This window comes from Choloepus didactylus, chromosome 6 (assembly GCF_015220235.1).
Source record: "Choloepus didactylus isolate mChoDid1 chromosome 6, mChoDid1.pri, whole genome shotgun sequence".
Lineage (NCBI taxonomy): Eukaryota > Metazoa > Chordata > Mammalia > Pilosa > Megalonychidae > Choloepus > Choloepus didactylus.
The window spans coordinates 84,908,409-84,929,247 of NC_051312.1; the positions used below are offsets into that span (position 1 = coordinate 84,908,409).

At 36.0% G+C, this 20,839-nt stretch overlaps 1 protein-coding gene across 1 annotated transcript in view; it reads right to left on the bottom strand.

Annotated features, from left to right (window-relative positions):
* Positions 1–5,621: 5,621 nt before the first annotated feature.
* RRM1 (ribonucleotide reductase catalytic subunit M1) overlaps positions 5,622–20,839 on the bottom strand; it is a 54,702-nt gene continuing 39,484 nt past the window's right edge. Inside the window, exons 10-19 of the mRNA XM_037840481.1 lie at positions 19,844–20,005; positions 18,849–18,928; positions 18,005–18,206; positions 15,108–15,257; positions 14,678–14,899; positions 12,267–12,343; positions 9,367–9,502; positions 8,433–8,528; positions 7,325–7,513; positions 5,622–6,343 (exon numbers count right to left, since the gene is read on the bottom strand). Coding sequence (XP_037696409.1) covers positions 6,155–6,343; positions 7,325–7,513; positions 8,433–8,528; positions 9,367–9,502; positions 12,267–12,343; positions 14,678–14,899; positions 15,108–15,257; positions 18,005–18,206; positions 18,849–18,928; positions 19,844–20,005 — 1,503 coding nt within the window. The 3' untranslated portion in view covers positions 5,622–6,154. The remainder of the gene's footprint in view (positions 6,344–7,324; positions 7,514–8,432; positions 8,529–9,366; positions 9,503–12,266; positions 12,344–14,677; positions 14,900–15,107; positions 15,258–18,004; positions 18,207–18,848; positions 18,929–19,843; positions 20,006–20,839) is intronic.

A 20,839-nucleotide genomic window follows, 5' to 3' on the forward strand; every position in this document is an offset into this window, starting at 1 on the left:
CCAAGCCAGAAATCTTGGTTTCATCCCAGTGTCCTCTCATTCATTCACACCCTCCACACACTAGTCAGTCAATAAGCCCTGCTAATTTTGCCTCCTTTATCTTTCTCCATCCACCCTAACATTGCCCTATTTCCAGCAATCATCTTCTCTTGCTCAGGATACAATAGTAGCCTGATAACTGGGTTCCATGTCTGAAATTTTGTTAACTTCCACACAGAAGAATATAGTTATGTTATTACTGTGATCAAAACCATCAGTTATTCCCCATTTGTATCAACAGTTCAAGGTTCTTAACAAAGTACATATCTTGTGTATTGTGGCTTCTGCACCACTCTTTTTGCTCTCATCTCCTAACACTCACTGCCTCAGTTTATACTCCAGCAACACAGAACTGTTTAAACCACACATCCAAAAATACACACACCATGTTTCTTGCCCCATGTCACAGCTTTTGATGTCCCTTCTGCCAGAAATACCCCACCTGTCCTCTTTACTTATCTAAATTCAACAGTTTAGAAATCACTTCCACTCTAATGCAGAGTGGGATTATGATCTCTTCAACAAGATTTACAACGTTGTTTTATATTATCTATCTCTATTACTAGATTATGAACTAGGGGTCAGGGACCATGCCAAACTCACCGCTTTATTGCCAGCACCTAGGACAGAGCTAAACAACACTTTCTTGAATGAATATATCCCTCCACTTGTTTAATTTACTTTTAATGTCATAATTTATTTTCCTACTTTCTCCATCAGAGCTCTGCCTGTGAATTCCTTGGAAGTAGTCTGTCTTACTCATCTTTTATCATATGTAAAAGCATTCAGTAAATGTCTGATGAATTCCAACATGTTTCTTTGAATTCAGGCCAAAGCCATAACTCTGGTTAGGACTAAAATTAAGTCACCTCATTAAGAAGTGGAGACCTGCATTAACGGACCCAGGTTCTGATAATCAATAAAAAGTGGAGTCACTTAACGTTAAATAAAAATGTGCTACTTCATGTAACACAAAAATATTCTTTCCTCAACATCAAGATTTTGACTTTACATAACTAAAAAACTGCCCCATTATTATCTAACTTGAAGGGTTTTGACTCTTTACCCAGGAGAATTAGGAAGTAAAAATTCTGGCTCTGCCACTTATTGTGTGAAGAAAGTTATGTAACCTGTCTGTGCCTGTGCCTCATATGCAAATGGAGATGATAATCATACTATCTCATAGGACTCTGTGGAAACTAAATAATACATAGTTATTATATGTACCCTAGATAAAATAGTGTTTGGCACAAAGTAAAGGTTTAATTAATGTCAGCATCATCATCACTATCACTGTCATTAGTTATAGCTAAAAATCAGGAGACCTCTTATTCAAAACTGTTTTCCTGGTATTAATATTTCTAGCATGTCTATCACCCCACCAGATTAGGAGTCTTCTAAGAACAGTGTCTTTCTCATATTATCTTTGCATCCCTTTGCCAGCTAGTCAATAAATGCTTATGATGCAGTAAAACCCTAGGGAACAGAGATTATAAAAACAAGGGGACTGACAAGGGTGCCAAGACCACTCAATAAAGAATAGTCTTTTTAACAAATGCTGCAGATACAACTGGATATCCACATGCAAAAGAATAAGTTGGACTCTTACCTCATATCATATACAAAAATGAACTCAAAATAGACCAAACACCCAAATATAAAAAATAAAACTATAAAACTGTTAGAAGAAAACACAGGAGTAAATCTCCATAACCTAAAATTAACCCGCAATGGTTTCTTAGGTCTGATAACAAATGCACAAATGACTAGAGAAAAAATAGAGAAATTGGACTTCATCAAAATTAAAAACATTTGTGCTGCAAAGGACGCCACAAGTGAGAACAGCCACAAAACAGGAGAAAATGTTTGCATACCATATTTTCTAATGTAGGACTTGTAACCAGAATATATAAACAACTCTTAATAATAAAAAGACAACCCAATTAAAAATGGGCAAAGGGTCTAAATAAACATTTATGCAAAGAAGATATACAATAGCCAAAAGCACATGAAAAGATACTCAACATCATTAATCATCTGAGAAATGCAAATAAAAACCATGAGATAGATACCCCTTTGCCCACTTGGATGGCTACAGTTACATAATAAAAATCTGACTATAGGGAAATGTAAATCAAAACCACAATGAGATATCATTTCATACCTATTAGAATGGCCACTAAGAAACAAACAGGAAACTACAAATGTTGGAGAGGATGTGGAGAAATAGGAACACTTATTCACTGCTGGTGGGAATGTAAAATGGTACAGCACTTTGGTCGTTCCTCAGAAAGCTAAGTATAGAGTTGCCCTATGATCCAGCAATCCTGCTACTTGTTAAATGCCAAGAACTGAAAGCAGGGACGCGAACAGACATTTGCACACCAATGTTCATAGCGGCCTTATTCACAATTGCCAAAAGACAGAAACAGTCCAAGTGCCCATCAACTGATGAATGGATAAACAAAATGTGATATGTACATATGACGGAATATTATTCAGCAGTAAAAATGAAGTCCCAAATCATGAGATAACATGGATGAACCTTGAAAACATTATGTTGAGTAAAATAAATCAGAAAAATGTTGTATGATCTCACTAATGTGAACTAATTATACTATGTAAACTCATGAACATAGAACCTAGAATATAGGTTACTAGGAGATGAATGAGGCTAGAGAATGGAGAGCGGTTGCTTAAGATGTGCAGAATTTTAAACTAGGTTGAATTTAAATGAGTGGCAATGATAGAAGTAATGGTACCACATTATTTTGAGTATAATTAACAGTGCTGAATGGTGTGACTGTAGCTGACAGGGGAAGTTTAGAGTCATATATGTGAACAAAAGGAAAGCCAGAGGCTAAAACATGGGAATGTATAACTCAGTAAATCTTGTGATGGACAATGACTGTGATAACAGTACAAATATAAAAAATTTCCTCCATGAACTAGAACAAATGTACAAAACTATTACAAGGAGTCAGTAATAGACAGTATATGGTGGAAAAAATGCACCTACTACAAACAATGACTATAGTTAACAGAAATATCTTAATATTCTTTCATCTACAGCAACAAATGTATTGCACCAATACTAGGGATCAATGATAGGGGTGGGGGTAAGTATACAGGATGTTTTTGGCTTTCTCTTTTTTTTTCTTTTGCTTCCTGAAGTAATGAAAATGTTCAAAGATTGTGGTGATGAATGCACAACTGTGTGATGATACCATGAGCCACTGATTGGATACTTTAGATGGATTATATGAATATATAACATATATAACACATCTTAATAAAATTGTATTAAAAGAAAAAAAGACTGACAATAACAAGTGTTAGAATGGATGTGGAGAAATTCAAACCCTCTTGCACAGCTAGTGGGAATGCAAAATGCTGCAGCTGTTGTCGAAAACAATTTGATGGTTCCTCAAAAAGTTAAACATAGAATTATCATATGATCTAGCAATTCCGCTCATAGTTATATACCACCCAAGAGAGATGAAAATGCATGTCCATGCAGAAACAGGTACACAGATGTTCAAAGAGCATTATTCATAATAGCCAAAAAGTGGAAACAACCTAAATGTCCATCAACTGACAAGTGGATAAATGTGGTATATCCCATACAATGGCATATTATTCAGCAATAAAAATGAGTGAAATACTGATACATGCTACAACATAGATGAACCTTGAAAACATTATGCTAAGGGAAAGAAGCCAGTAATAAAAGACCACATGTAGCATGATTCCATTTATATGAAATTTCCAGAATAAGCAAACATACAGATTCAGAAAGTAGATTTATGGTTGCCTAGGGCTGGAAGTAGGGGAGATAAAAGAATTGACTGCTAGGTTATGGGATGTTTTGGGGGTGGGAGGCAGTGATGCAAAAATTATAAAATTAATTGTGGTGATGGTTTCACACATTGTGTACATACTAAAACCTATCAAACTGTAAACTTTAAATAGATGAATTGTATGGTACATGAATAATGTCTCAATAGAGCTGGTATTTAAGTATCAAAAAGGAGGGGGCAGAGGAGGGAGGTCTTAGCAGGTAAAGTGAGAAAAGGCCCTATCTAGCAACACCCCTTAGAAACAGAACAGAAAAATCAAGATTTTCAAGGCAATAGACACTTTATGTTCAGTATGTCTTGAGCTCAAGCCCTTGTTAGGAAGAAAGCCAGTTCAAGAGTAAGAAGAAAAGAAATTTGTGGTCTATACCCATGTCAGAGGGTCATTAAATGGTTTATTGAAATCTGGAGTCAAGCAATAGAGACACTTTTTCAGCAACTGTTTAATGTTGCAGATATGCCAAACTGGGTGGTCCTTCCCCCTAGCTTTAATCAAAGAACAGAAAATGGTCTGTCCTTCTGGAGATAACTCTTATGTGTATACATCAACAACTGTGTACAGTGTTTGAAACAAGGTAGGCACTCAATAAGTATTTCTTAAATAAAGAATGAAAAAAGAGCAAATGAATGAATGAACAAGCCAACCAGCTTAATTTCATGACAGTCATTCCTCTCTATTAACTTTGTACCCACAGATCTTTGGAATTTTTCTCAGAAAAGATGTAAAGATAACTAAGTTTAATAATTTGCATTACATTGGACAGGATGAAATGAGTAGCAATTATGATTATAAAATTGTATACTATAGGTTCATTTTAACAATCTCTGAAACAGTCTTTAGAAAAATTATTATATATTAGAATACCATTGTGGAAAAGAACAAAATAAGGGTTAAAAGTCTAGAATTAACAGAAAATTAATTCTAAAAGTCTAGAATTAATAGAAAATCTAAAATCTATATTTGAAAATAAATCTGGCCAGTCTGATAAGGATATCAATGAAACTGGTAATTCAAATCAGTACTTCACAGAGAGATATGTGTTGAAGTTTACCAAAACCAGATACATCTAGGAACAGTAACATATCAATCAAAATATGATACAGAAGCACACACATTACAAAATAGAAAAAAGCTTAGAATTTCAACACAACTTTTTTGAATCTATTTCCTTTCCAGTAAAAGTAGGACTTAAAAATAATATATCCCTACCTCACAATTTTATAAGGAGCCCAAAAATCAATTTATGAAATTGCTTTAAGGAAAAAAAACCATTTAAACGTTAAGTTATGCCCTGAAATATGGAATAAGGAATTGAACACAAGCTATCATAAGATACAATCAAAACCACTGAAGAAATAAAGGGGACATAAAACTTTAACACTCCAGGATTTTCTGCAAAAAGCCCATGAATATGAACATTTGGGGGGCATGTCACTAACTAAAGTTGTTAGTATTACTTGTCTATATCAAAATTGGAAAAGTAATCATCTTCAAAAGAGTACCAGTCAGAGTAATAATAAAGGGTAAACACGTCTGTGTATAAACATGCATGACTTAAAAAGGAGGGAAAAGGCACATATTAAAATGAGAATTCTATACAGCTTCTAAGTAATTTGTCTTAACATTTTCTCCGTGAATTCTCGAAGAACACATGTGGTTTTTGTTTTTTTTTTTTCAAATTTGACATTTGTATGAAAACAAATTACAAAATTAATCTGACACAGTCACTTAGAAACATTGATCTTTATTTCAGAATGACCTTTAGGAGCGTGTTCAGATAAAGGTCCGGGAGCAAGTCAGAAGAAAACAAAAATATAAAAGCACAAATCTAATAAGATCCAAACTTTCACATACCTTTCCTGCATGGCCCTGGGCAGGTTACTCATATGAATCAGGAGACAACCCTGCCAGCATTTCTCATGGGTCTTCATTCAGCTTTGTTTTGAGGGACCCACCAGTCAAAGCAGCAAAACTAAGTCTCTTTACCAAAATTGAGGTCATGAGAAAAGGGTGCCAGAGGGGTGACGGACCCCTACTGAATCACTCCTTAATTGCAAGATGACTTCCTTTGCTCTGCTAAACATTTTAAAAAACCATTATTTCCATACTACATAGAAACAGTACTTTAAATCAATTGATCCTTTTTCTGCAATAAGGTCCAGCAAAGCCTTACCTTCAAGCAAACTCACTATACCTATCTATGCTCAAGTAGTCTGGCTGTTAAGAAGTGCTGGTCTTCTCTTCTAAACCTTTCTTCTCAGGATCCACACATCAGACACTCATCTCTGTTCTCCAAAGAGCACACCATGGCTGCTGTGTTCCTTTCCTTCTCTTCTTCCTCCTTAGATGCCTTTTCCTTGTCTTTCAGCTTCTCTTTATTCAAAGTGAACTGGATAGGATTAGCCGCTGGTCTTGTCCTTAAATAATACATCCCAGTCTTCAAACCCTAGAAGGGAAGCAAATACAGCTTTAAGGAAGAAATATTTGTGACAACGTGAGACATTCAAGATCAATGTTTAAAACACATTCCAATAAATAAGCTCAAACTCTCTTCTTAACTTGAAATTCTCTCTTCTAGGAAGCTCTCTCAAAAATGCTTCGAGTATGGAAGCCACACAGGTATATCCTGTTCTTTTTGCCCTAAGATAGGTTTACATACATAGAAATGTCCAATATTTTTGTTCTCTATATGACTTCCAAGTTTGCCCAAGATAGCATGTCTGCCTTAGATTATAACTATTTGGACGGCTAGACTATGTCTCTGCATAACAAGAGACTAAGACTATCTCAGGGATAAGAATCATATTCTATACAATATCTGCAGTCATGACACAAAGTAGATATTCAATAAATGTTTGTTAAATAAAAATAATATATTTAGTATTCCGTATAAATACTCAACACAATGCCAGAGAATAAGAATATAGTCCAGAGTCACAGAACTTTATAGTTGGTAATGACTACTATATAATTAAAATGGGGAAACAATGGATGTTTCTGAATTGTGGACTGAAATGTACAAAGTTTTACTTTAGGAATGGCAGTAATGTACAAGATGGCCTGGATAGAGACATGAAAAAAAGAGAGATCAGTTAAGAAGCTGAGAAATGGCAGTGGAATAGGAAGAAATTCAAGAGACAGAATGAAGAAAAAATCAACACAACATGGTAAATGAAAGGAAAGGGAAAATCATAGGTAACTCCAAAATTTTCAAAACTACGAATGAAATAATCCCAACAGAAACAAGAAAATCCAATGTAACAGCTAATTCTGGTACAAAATCCATGGGCTGGTTTTAACATACTGGGTTTGAATTGAAAGGACTTCTAGGTGGCAATATTTAACAGGTAGCTAGAACATAAAACTCTGTTCCAATTCCCAAATATCCCAAGTTGACAATAAGTCATCCTTGATTTCCTCCACCAACCTGCTTCCAGCCGTAGAAGTGCATACTAGTGAGTTTGCCATAGTTAGGCTCAGCAATATGAATGTTCAAAGACTGGCTTTGGTCAATGAAAGCCCCTCTCTCAGCCGCCATCTTGAGAATGGTTTTCTGAGAGATTTCCCACACCGTCTTATAAAGTTGTTTCAGGTCATCAGGAATTTCAGGTATGCTCTGAAGAAAGGAAACCAAATGTTCATTCTACTCCTGTTGAAGAAAGCAATATGACTGACAGAATGATAACCCAAGGTTCCAGCCTCGCTTCTACTTCCTGATAGATCTGACCCTACCATTCGGTTTCATCTGATATAATTCCTATCAGATTTGCCAAGACTGTTCACCTCTGGTTTAGAAAGTCCAACAAAGCCCCATCTAACCAATCAAATATCAGTCTGATGGTGGTGATTTAAGTATCCATGTTTTCTGGTTTATAGCTAAAACATACTTTGTTTAAGAGGAACTCAAGGAAGGAAGGAAAAGTCAGAGCTAAGCACCAATAAATGACCTTTGAGTTTTGCAGAAAACACAAATCATGAAGGATGTAACTTACAGGGACATGATCAAGGAAAGCAAAGAGACAAAAGTCCTTTAAATAAGCTAGGACTTCACAAACTCCATTTGGAGTCAATAGAAATCAGGTTTTCTTAGGACTAGGATTAACTTGCATCAGTCTCCACCACACTTTTTAATTAAGCTTGATTCTTCAATTTTAGACTTTATATCAGTGGTCCACAAGCTTTGATGCACTTTGGAATCACTTGCAGAACCTTTAAAAGATAATTAATGCATGGCTCCCACACCCAGACGTTCTTATTTAATTGATATGGAATGTGACCTAAGCTTCAGTATTTTAAAAGCTCCCTAATTGATTCTAATGTGCAGAAAAACGGGAACCATTAATTTAAAAACACAAGAGGGTAACGGCTATGTGAAGATGTGTATAATCCTAGCATGACAATGCAGAGGTAAACAGAGCTACATAAGCATAACCTATAATACCACACTGAATAGCCATTCTTTCTCTCCATTGCCTGGGAGAAGTAAGGATGCACCACCGTGTCCCTGAAGATCACACATCGTTTTCCTTCTGTACCTGGATAGAGCCATTGCATGCAATAATCTGGTTTTTCATCTCTTCATTCCAAAAGCCTCTCTCAGTAAGATCTTTCAGCAAGTGAGGATTCACAATCTGAATGGAAAAGCAGAAAAGAAGTGAAAGAATAAATAACAGTGACAAAGTCTACACAGGATCACAGGCTTGGAAATTTAAGTAAATGAGATCATAGAAGAATTACTTAATATTAGATTGCTTGGTAAATACTATTTTTTATAAAACTGAGAGCTCCATCCCACCACATGAAAGCTATAATCCTTTGAGATTCCAATATTTGTTTCTCAAGAAACAGAATATATGACATTTGCAAAAGTGAAAAGAACTAACATTACTTAAAAAGTAAGGATACAATAAATACTTAGAGAGAAAAAATTGAAATGTACCCTCCCCAAATCTTACAGAAATCTATCTCAGAATATCTGGAAATTCACAAATGAAAATCTTTACGATAAGTGGTTAATATTACTGCACATTAGAATCACCCAGAAACTTAAAAAAAAATAAAAATGAAAAAAAAAACTACTGGTCCCAACCAACAGAAATTTTGATTGGTAACCAAGGTTGAGAACCACTGTTTCAAATGCTGCTTCTATATAGATCTTGAGTATCACCCACCTAAGCATCTGAGGTGGCAGCATATATCATTACTATGATTACAGAATGGTTAAACATCATGTGAACTCGGCAATCAACAAGCTACTTTCATACTCAACCCCCAATCATTCATTCTTTCAAAAGATATTGTGTATTATGTGCTAAAATAACATAGACTATCAGAGATGAAGATGACTCACTTTATCAAAGCCTTGCCCCCAAACTAAGAGAAAAAGCAAACATGCTAAATATAAGTGAACATTTACCCCCAACACCAAGCTTTTGAAAGATCTCTCAGGTCTGGATATGATCTCCTCACCTGAAATTCTCCTGACAAGACTCTGCGAGTATAGATGTTGCTGGTATAAGGTTCAATAGACTCATTATTGCCCAAGATCTGAGCAGTTGAAGCAGTAGGCATCGGGGCAATAAGTAAACTGTTTCTTATACCATACCTAAAGAAAAGGAAAGTATTAAGTGCTCGCCGCCTTAAAGCTAAAATCTTCCAGGAAGGCAGCTACTTTAAGTCATTGGAGTAAATGCTGTGACTAATATACATACATTTGACTCACATATTGACTTTTGAATTTAATCTCTACAGTGATACACCTCCACAGTATGGGTGATATACCTCATCCCTCTCCTAAATGTCTAACTCCTAAACAGAATTGGTAGAATTTTTGCTGCTGGTAATCCTTATCATGCCATAACCTATTCAGTCCAGGAAAGTACTGAAATCTCTGTTGAAAAGTCCCCACCTGTATAAGGGTACACTCATTCAACCCTCACTCTTTTCACTGTGCTAGGCCCCTTCAGGAAACATAATGATGTGACAGTGGTCAGACTCAGACACATATTATCACAACTCTCCATTATCCTGTGAACAGTGACAAATTATGCTCCAAATATATTCCTGACTTCCTCTATTACCTCTTCAATTATAATTTCCTAGAAGACAGTTAACATCTTGACTGTATTCAGTATCATAGAGTGCTTAAGGAAGGATATGTAGTATATGACCCACTGAGCAATCTTCAAATTGCCCACAGCTCATTCTTCAATCTATAACATCTTTTCTGACCAGGCAGGCAACATGAAATCAAAACGTCAAATACAAATGTGTTCCTTGCAAGCATTTCCTATAACTTGTACTTTTATGTATACTTTAACTATTTGTGTTCCATTTCTTATCTTACTTAGTCTTAAGTTTCTCAAAAGAAAAAGAGTATATCTTTCCCACGTTCTTACCTATATACTTATATCCTGCTTAGCATATAGCCTCATATCCTGATGGAGTCTGTATAACTGAGTTCTCAATCCCACTATGTCACCTTTTTGTTTTTATATCAAGCAAATCACCAAGACTACAGACAGAAATATGTTTTGAAAAATCATACACATATGGTACAGCCAAACTATAGAATTGTCTGTGATCATTAAAAACATTAGATAGATCTACATATACTAAAAGAAAAAGATCTCCAAAATACATCTCTAAATAAAGAATAATGTCAAGTTTGATCAGTTTTATAAAACAAAACTGCATCTGTATGTGTATTTATCTATCTGCAAATGTACTCAAAAAGGTCCAGAAAAATACATACCATAAACAATGGTTACCTCTGGGAAAAAGCGTAAGTTGGCTTCTTGTCTGTTTTGTAGGACAAGTGTGTGGCAGAGAGGTATGAAGAAGAACTTTTATTTTCTATTCTATTTCTGTATTTGGACTTTATTAACAATGAATGTGTATGCATGTATTAATTTTAAAATTTTAAAAAGTCATGTATATAAGAAAAATAGTTCAACCATAGTATTTTTAGAAAAACAAAGAACAAAAGTAAGAGTACAGGTCCATTTTTATAAAAGTTGAATTTACATCCAAATATGCACATGCACACACACACATTCAGAAAAAAGTCTGAAGGATAAAAGATACCATAATGCAAATAGGTTTTTAGAGGAGTTAATACTGGGGTAATTTTCCTCATATGTATGATTTTCTAAAATTTCTCCATGTATTATCTGAGTAATAAAACATTTGTAAGGCAAATAGATATTTTTAAAAGCATTTTAAGCTATTGCTTCCTTCTGAAAAAACTGGAAACTTTGCTTATACATTAACCCACAGATGACACTGACTCGTCAAGAAAGAAAAAAATTATGTTTCATTATTCACTCAGCAAAACATTCTGTCTACACTCAAATCATTTTTATTAGTTTGAAAGGCTTACAAAGACCCAATTAAAAAAATTTTCTTTCACACAGTTTAACACACTAACCTCCAAAAGCTCTTCCAAAAAAACTTATTCCTATGAAATCAATTCAAACAAAGGCCAAAAATTTACATGCCCAATGTGGCTAAGCAATAAATAAAAGAGTAAAAAAATTTCAAGGCAAACACACTTGGAAATACAAAGATTTAATGAGAGAATTAATTAAGAATATGTCTAGGTAGTTAAGCCCCTAAAACAAGATCATCTGATAATAATACTGTGATGGTTAAGTTCATGTAACGGCCAGGTGACCCTGCTGTCTGGTCAAGCAAACACTGGCCTAACAATTGCTGTGAGGATGTATGAAGCTGGTTAATAAACCAACAGGCTGGTTTATTAAATCATCAGTCAATTAACTGCAGCTGTGACTGATGACTCACCAAAGGGCGTGCCTTCCACAATGAGAGAATGCAATTGGCTGGATTTAATCCAATTAATCAGTTGAAGACTTATAAGCAAGACAGATAGAGGACCTTCACTTCTTCTTCGGCTGCCCAGTGAAGCATTTCCTGAGGAGTTCGTCGAAGTTGCTGGTTCATTTCCTGAGGAGTTCATCGGACATATTCCTTGGAGTTGACAGTTTGTTGACGGCTCTACAGAATCTGGACTCGTGCATACCCACAGTTGCGTGAGCCACTTTTACAATTTGATAATCAGAGACACCTCTCATTGATTCTGTTTCCCTAGAGAACCCTAACTAATACAAATACCTACCATGTATTGAAACGCTTTCATTGTGTCAAAGCAATTTGCAGATTACTATACTTATGTTATCTTATAAAGTTCCCTTACAAAAGTAGCCCTGTGAAACAGGTCATTTTAGCCCCATTTAAAAGAGGAGAAAAATAAGCTTCATAAGTTAAAATGACATATCTAACTTCTGAAGAGCCAGGATGAGAAACCAAACTCTCCTGATTTCAAAGTTACATTACATCTCTTTACTTACTTTGCAATCTTCTCCTTGAGAAAATTCCAGTCCCATAGGTCTGTGGGAGTAACGTTCCACATATCATACTGAAGGATCTAAAGAACAAACAACCCAACTTTATGATAAGTCTCTTATGGCAATTTAAAACTATGACAAAAAAAAAACACAAATAACTATCATACTTCCATGTCTCAATAAACACTGTCTTCTAGAACTGTGTAAGGAATACAAGGTCCAGAAATTTTCCTGGACAGACTTCCAGTCATTCTGGTCAGAAGTTAGCTAAGAAAATTGGGTAAGATCTCATCTCTTCCTCATGTTCCTGCTGAGCCTTCACAAAAGATCCACAGAGTATCCACAAACCAGGAAATCCTAATACTAACGAAGGCATGTTGGTGAGATATATTTGCTTTTTTCACAGTAAAAGCATCACTCCAACCTCATCTGTCTTCACTGCCTTGATCCACTTACTTAGCTAAATGTCTATTTTCAAACAATCACACAATATCAGCAAAATGTCAGAACTAAAAATAACATTTTATGTGGAAGAGAATCATACTATTGATAATAAAAGCAACATAGAAGGCAAAATTCTAAGATGGTGCCCCAGAGTCCCACCCCCCAGTGTATATAATGTATGTAATCTCCTCTTGAGTGTTGGAAGAACCTGTGATTACGATGGATGTCACTCCCACGATCATGGCAAGAATGCAGGGTTTTTGCGGTTGTAATTTAGGTCCCAGATCAGTTGATTTCAATTTTTTTAATTTATTTTTTAAACATTTTTATTGTGAAATATATATGCAGAAAAGCAATAAATTTCAAAGTAAGTCTGATAAGCAGTTATAGAGCAAATTTCAAAGTATAGTATGGGTTACAGTTCAACAATTTGAGGTATTTCCTTCTGTTCTAATACACTAGGAATCTAAAAAGAAATATCTATATAATGTTTCAGTAGTCATAATCATTTGTTGAATCCTAACTTCTCTGTTACAACTCCTCCCTCCCATCTGATCACCCTCTCAATCTTCAGGGATACTTGGGCAATAACCATTCAACTCCTTCATGTTGGAAAGAGGTGCCAACATTATGGGGTAGGGAAATGTAACTGGTTGATGTTCTGGAAGAGACCGGTACCTTTAAGTTTCAGAGCTTATCTGGCACAGGGACAATCTAGAGGTTTTAAGTTTCTGGAAAACAAACTCAATAAGTAAAACTTTAATAGAGCCTTAGATAGGGTCCTGGGTTTTCTTTAGGGTTTTCAGGAATACTGTTGGTTGGGGCTTGGCATACTGTGGCAATTTGCAACATCTGGCTGAAGCTCGAGTAAGAATAACCTCCAGAATGACCTTTTGATTCTACGTGAAATTTCTTAGCCACTGAAATTTATTTTGTTACATTTCTTTTCCCCCTTCAGGTCAAGAAGGCATTGTCAATCCCATGATGCCAGGGCCAGGCTCATCCCTGTAAGTCATTTCTCACATTGCCGGGGGACTTACACTCGAAGTCATGTCCCATGTACGGGGGGCCAAGTGAGTTGATTTTTAAACTAAGATTACCCTGGGTGGACCTGACTTAATCAGATGAAAGCCCTTAAAACAGGGACTGGGCTCTTCCTGAAAGGAAAGAGTTTCTCTCCTATGAACTTTCAAGAAGCAAGATGCCAAGAGTTCTACACCTGTAAGGAAATGAATTCTACCAACAGTCAAGTGAGCTTGGAAGTGGATCTGGGCTTCAGATCAGACCACAGCCCTGTCTAACACCTTGACTACAGTCTTGTGGGACCCTGAGACAAAAGCCCAGCTAAGCCATGCTTGGACTCCTAACCCATGGAAACCTTGAGATAATGAATGCTTGATGTCTTAAGCCACTAAGTTTAGCAATAGAAAACTAATACAGACAGCATTGTTCTTAAGTCAGTTTAACACTGACTAGTTCCAGACAGACCATCCTTTCTAGGACAAAGGTGCTGAATCAGTTTCCTAGGGCTGGTATAACAAATTACCTCAAACTTGGCTTAAAACAGCAGAAATTTATTCTCTCACAATTATGGAGCCCAAAAGTCTGAAATCAAGGTAATGAAAGGGCCACAATCCTTCCAAGTATTATAGGAGAGATTTTGTTGCTTGCTTCTTCCAGCTTCTGGTGGCTATGAGCATTCCTGAGTTTGTGGCTCTATCACTCCAATCTCTGCCTCTATGATTACACTGCCTCCTCCTATTCTCTGTGTCTCTTAAAAGGACAACTGTCATTGTATTTAGGGCCCACCCAGATAATCCAGTATTATTTCCTTACCTTAACTTAATTACACCTGCAAAGACCCTTTTTCCTTAACATTCAAAGGTTCATGGACATATCTTTTTGGAAACCACCATTCAGCCCACTACAGGTACCCACTAGCAAAAAGAAATTTCATCAGTAATACTCACTCCCTTGCTGACTGGAGAACCCTCATAGGTTTCATATGGACCATGCTCCTTGGCCAGGTCACAGCTGGCTTCCAGAGCTCCATAATAAATGGTTTCAAAGATCTGCTTATTCAATAACTGAGCCTCCGGACTCTCAAAAGGATACCTCATCAAGATAAAAGCATCTGCCAGACCTTGTACCCCAATTCCAATGGGGCGATGGCGTTTATTTGATAAGTATGCCTTTGTGCCAACAAACAGAGAATAAAAAGAGAAAACATTACTGAACAGAAAAAGCAACATTCTGCACCAAATGGCACATACCAACCCTTTATCTGTTTTCTTATAGTGTTCAAATGATACTCATTTAAATGATAACCTGCAGACTATCATAAACCCCCTCCACCTTTGATTACAATAATTGCCAACAAACAGTGAAATCCAAACATACCTCTGGGATAGGGTAGTAATTTATATCAATAATTTTATTCAAGTTACGGACAATAACTTTGGTAACTTCAGCCAACTTCTTAAAGTCATACGTGTGTTCTGATGTGACATACATATTCAGGGCCAAGGAAGCCAAGTTACAAACTGCAACCTAGAATGCAAAGTAAAAGGGTCAAGAATCACATAATTTTGATTTCTTCCCCCTATGTCAATGATACCACCATGTAAACCACTAACACTCCCTGACATTAAAATTTTAATCTTTGAGCTCTCTCTTTTCATCATTTGTTGGTCCATTTCTAAATCCTATTGATTCTACCTCTTCAATTTTTATTCACATATGTGAGTAGTAAACATGCACCTGAAAAATACAAAGAACGAACGCTGTGTTTTCCATAGTACATAGTTCTATTAACAAACACCTATCACATTGTACTATGACAGTTTTTACGTACACTGTCTCACTCATCGGAAATGTTCTATTCAATATGGTACCCATGGGCCACACGTAGCTATTTAATTAAAATTAAATTAAATTAAAATTCAGTTTCTCAGTTGCAATGGTCATATTTCAAGTGCTCAATAAGCACTAGATATAGGACATTTCCATCATCACAGAAAGTTATTCCAGAAGACACATGCCTATCTCACTGTTGAGATTCTGCCAAGCACTTTGCCACAGAAGATCCAAGTTTGTGAATTCTGAAAAGTTCTCCAGGTGACTGCCCCAACTGCTGTATTAATAACCACTACGCTAGGTAGTGAGCTTCTTCGAGCAGGAGTCATCTTATTTATCCTTTAATTTTGGCACCTAGCACTACATCTGGTATATATTAAGTGCTTCATAATGTTGAATGAATATACCTTCTTTTCCATTTTGATTACAGCTATCCCAGTCCAAACTCTCCACTCCACTTACCTTGACTACTGAAATAGTTTTCTAACTGGATTCCCTGAAACCCTTCACATCTTTTTCATTCTACACATGCTGCAAAAGTAACCATTTTTAAAACATAGCTCTGATCACATAAGTCCAATAAATGCTAGGGAAAAAATGCAGTTAAAGAAAACAGAGAGTAATGGGTAAAGGATGGAGTGGGTGCCATGTTTAAATAGTTGTCAAAGAAGGCCTCACTGAGCACATGACATATGAACAAAGAAATTAAGATGTCAGAAAAAAAACAAGCCATGTGACACTCTGGGGGAAGGGCATTTTAATATTCAAGGCAGAGAAAACAAGCAAACAAGTGCAAAATTCTGAGAAAGGAGAATGTTTGACATGCTTGAAGCACAGAAGGAAACTAGGAGGGCTGGAGCAGAGTGAGCAAGGGAGAAAGTAATAGCAAATAAAGTGAGGGTATGTAGGTGTATATAACCTTGAAGGTACTGTAAGAATTTTGGATGGAATGAAGTACCGATTCATGCTCCAACATGGATAAACCTCATAGACATCCTAAGTGAAAGAAGCTAAACACAAAAGGCCCCATTTTGTATGATTCCATTTATATGGACTGTCTAGGATAGGCAAATCCATAAAGACAGAAAGTATATTAGTGGTTGCCAGTAGCTAGAAGGAGGGAAGAAAGGATAATGACTGCTAATGGGTAAGGGGTTTCTTTCTGGGGTGATAAAAATTGTCTTACAATTAGACAATGGTGATCGTGATATATTAAAAAAAAATTGACTCATACACTTTAAAACAATTAATTTATAGTATGTAAATTATATCTCAATTAAAAAAAAAAAACTACAGATGGGCTGGAAACCAAGAGGACTTCTGTGCAGAGGAATGACATAGTTTTCCTTCTAAAATGGTCACTCTAGCCTCTGTGATATAATCTATTTTGTGTAAAGTTACTTAAGTACATGTCAATTTCCTCCTATTAAATTATAAATTTCCGGAGGGCAGAGACAGAGCCATATTCATTTTTACTCCCAGACAGCTGGTGCTCAATAAATTTTATTGAATTAAATTGCAACGTTAGCAGTACGTTTAACTCAATTTTTAATTATTTCCTGATTTTTCATTTCTCATTTTTATTTAGGTCCTAGAATTTGGGATCAGCTCCTTCCTCTTCATTTCAATAGTTTACATTCAATATCCAAGCAGCCTGCCATCCAACAACTGCAACAAAGTCTTTAGGTTAACCTCCCTTCTCTAACTTTTTACCCCAAGATACTCTAGAATCAGAAAAAGGAACCATCCTTCTCACCCTAGCATTTTGATATTATTCTCCTTTCAGAAACCTAAAAGGGCTTCCTTCTTCTAAGATATGGGACTGTAAGCTTCCATCTTCTATCTCCCTTCACCTAGTCATAGCCATCTCTCTTTATACAAAGGCTTAACGTATTTGTTCCATCAAAACAAACTCTGCATAAAAACCTATCCCTATCTCTGACTCATCCTAGAGGCCTTTCTTCCCAAATAGAAAACTTTTTCTGAACTTGTAAAAAAAAAAAAATCGAATCCATGTCCCATTTCTAGCTTTGCCCCTTCTGTGAAATCTCCTTATACATTTGAGATTAGAATTTTATCTCACTATTCACTGAAAGAACTCTATGTTTATATACTTTAAACCGAATGAGTATCCTAACATATTTGTTTCTCCTAAACCAATATAAATGTATATTGATATTTTCCTCAAGTAAAGATTATTAAAAGAATATGTGTGTAAGAAAAAGCTGATGATCTTTTCTACATGACTTATCAACTAAAAGATACTTACAGGTCACGTCTCTTTCTTCCTTTGTAATTTCTGTCTATTTTAGTGCTCTTCTGCTTACAACAAACTATGAAAACTTCCTTCCCCCATCTCAAGTGACATCAAGTAAGGGATTTGAAGCAATAACTGCTTAAGATTCTCTTTCAGTACTCCAGGCAGAAATGTTTCTACCTACCTCATCTTTGCTGGTATATTCTACTATTTCTGTGCACAGGTTGCTACATTTGATCGTCCCCAGGTTCTGCTGGTTGCTCTTCCGATTACAGGAATCTTTGTAGAGCATGTACGGGGTACCTGTCTCTGTCTGAGACTCAATGATGGCATACCAAAGCTGCTGAGCTTTCACAACTTTGCGGACACGACCCTGTTTCTCATAACTGAAAGGCAAAGCTAATATTTTAATATTTATTTCCTAAGAAAATCTTTATTGCAGACAATTTGAAGAAATGACACTAAAATATAAAACTATTCAAACTCTTAAACTTCTAGTAAGTTTGTAAGGGAAGAAAAAAAGGAATATGATATTCATTTTACTCTGACAGCTTTAGACCCCTTCAAATGCACCGCAACCCCACTAAGTCAACAATACCTTTCACAATAAAAAAGTACAGAACCTAAAGTAGCCAAATTTCCTAATATTGTGCTAATATTTAATGAATTAATGAAATGTGTCCTAGTCTTTCATGATACCTATGTGCAATATAAAGCATAACATTTCATTAAATGGACTGTATGACAGAGTAAACTAATAACCCTATTAACTTCACTTTAATTTTTATAAGGATCTATCACAAGCATCTATCACAAGTTTTAAGAAAGAAGAGGGTAGAAACCAAAATATTGGTAAAGAGTCAGGGAGCAAACCTGACCAAAATTAAAGTATAAATCAAAGTCTTTCCTAGATGCTCTAAAGATTCCTAGAGACTGGCTAATTATTGATATACTTCTGAAATTTGCATCCCCCAAATAACAGAAACGCGTGGTCAAAACATTATTAGACTTCCATATTTTTCCCATACCTTTCATATAGCTTCTCAAATTCCTCTCCCCAAACATCATCCAGACCAGGACACTCATTTGGACACATCAAAGACCAGTCCTACAAAGGGAAGAGCAATAGTACCTATAAGAAACTTTTAACCAACCACAGCCCATTAGAAACACTGCAATGGATGAGGTGCTTTCATAGGATCTGTGCCAGTTTGTATATTTATGTCCCCCAGAAAAAGCCATATTCTTTAATGCATTCTTGTGGGGGCAGACGTATTAGTGTGGATTGTGTTGGAACCTACTGGTTCAGTGTCCATGGAGATGTGACCCACCCAACTGTAGGTGATAACTCTGATTGGATAATTTCCATGGAGGCATGGCCCCGCCCATTCAGTGTGGGCCTTGATTAGTTTACTGGAGCACTATATAAGCTCAGACAGGAGCTCAAAGCTAGCTGGAGCTGAGACAGACATTTTGAAGATGGCCGTTGGAAGCTGACACTAACATGTTGGAGAACACCGTTTTGAAACACAACCTGGAAGCAAGCAGATGCCAGCCACATGCCTTTCCAGCTAACGGAGGTTCTCCAGATGCCAATGGCCTTTCTCCACTGAAGGGACCCTTTGTTTTTGGACACTTCATGGCCTTAAGACTAACTGTGTAACCAAATACACCCCATTTCAGTACAAGCCAATCCATTTCTGGTGTTTTACATTCCAGCAGCATTAGCAAACTAGAACAGGCTCTCTTGGAAATTTGCTGTGGAAATAATTTTAGGCTCAGGTCCAAATATCTAGCTCTGCCTGTTTGTACATGACTTTTTAAGCATTTAGGTCAGATAGCATGTACTTTAGAGAATAAAATGCAACAGGCAGGAATGGCATCTATCTTAACTTTCTCAGAATGCCTTCCATGGCACCACACATAGGTAGGCTCTTCCTAAGCCTATGTTGCCTAAGTTGAATGAAGAAGAGAAAGCTCATATGATTCAAGTCACTATTATTAACAGGTACCTAACTCTCACCTGATTAGTTTCCACTCGCTTCATGAATAGATCTGGAATCCAAAGGGCAAAGAAAAGGTCCCTAGCACGCTGTTCTTCCTTTCCTGTGTTCTTCTTTAAATCGAGGAATTCAAAGATGTCCAAATGCCAAGGCTCCAGGTAAATAGCAAATGCTCCAGGTCGCTAATGGTAAATAAATCATCATACTTTTCAGAATCAGAATGAAAAAAGGACACTTCATATTATCCAAAGTATTTTCATAATATCTACTTTGATCTTCACTACACTACATTAATTAAGATAACATAAATAAAAGTAACATAAAAAATATAAAGTAGTACAGTATATTTTTCTTACAATTCTGTAATAAGGAAAAACAAGTGACATTAAGTAGATTTGGAACAAGAAAGATTAAATTATTTATCTGAAGTGACACAATGATCTAGAGACAGAGTTTCCTCTTCATTAGTCTAGCCTACTTTACTACTATATGACATGCCTGTAAAGTCCGAAGAAAATGGCTTTAACTTTGACAATATAAACTGTGCTCTTTATTAAAGGTCAAAAAGATGTGATCTGTCTTATCAAGGTCCCATCGATTTTTTTAAGTCCATATCAAAAGTAAATTCATAAACTAAAAGGTGATTAGTATGCCTACATATCCATAAGAGGCAGACTCAAGCTGTAAACCACCCTGCTCCTGATAAAACCAGGTTGTTTACTTTTCCCCTATAAAACAGGGAGGGTTTTTTTTTGTTGGCTTTTTTTAAAGAAAAACTTTTAAAAAGTGTGTGAACACTTATCACAACACCTTTTTGAGGGGGGGGGATTGAATGCAAGGGTACGTGAAGAACTTTTGGGGAGTAATGGAAATGTTCTATATCTTGGTTGGAGTAGTGATTACATGGGTATATACATTTCTTAAAACTCATCAAACTGTATACTTAACAGTGTATGTACTTGTTAGTAAATTATACCTCAATAAAATAGATTTTAAAAGTTAAAAAGCAAAAAGTT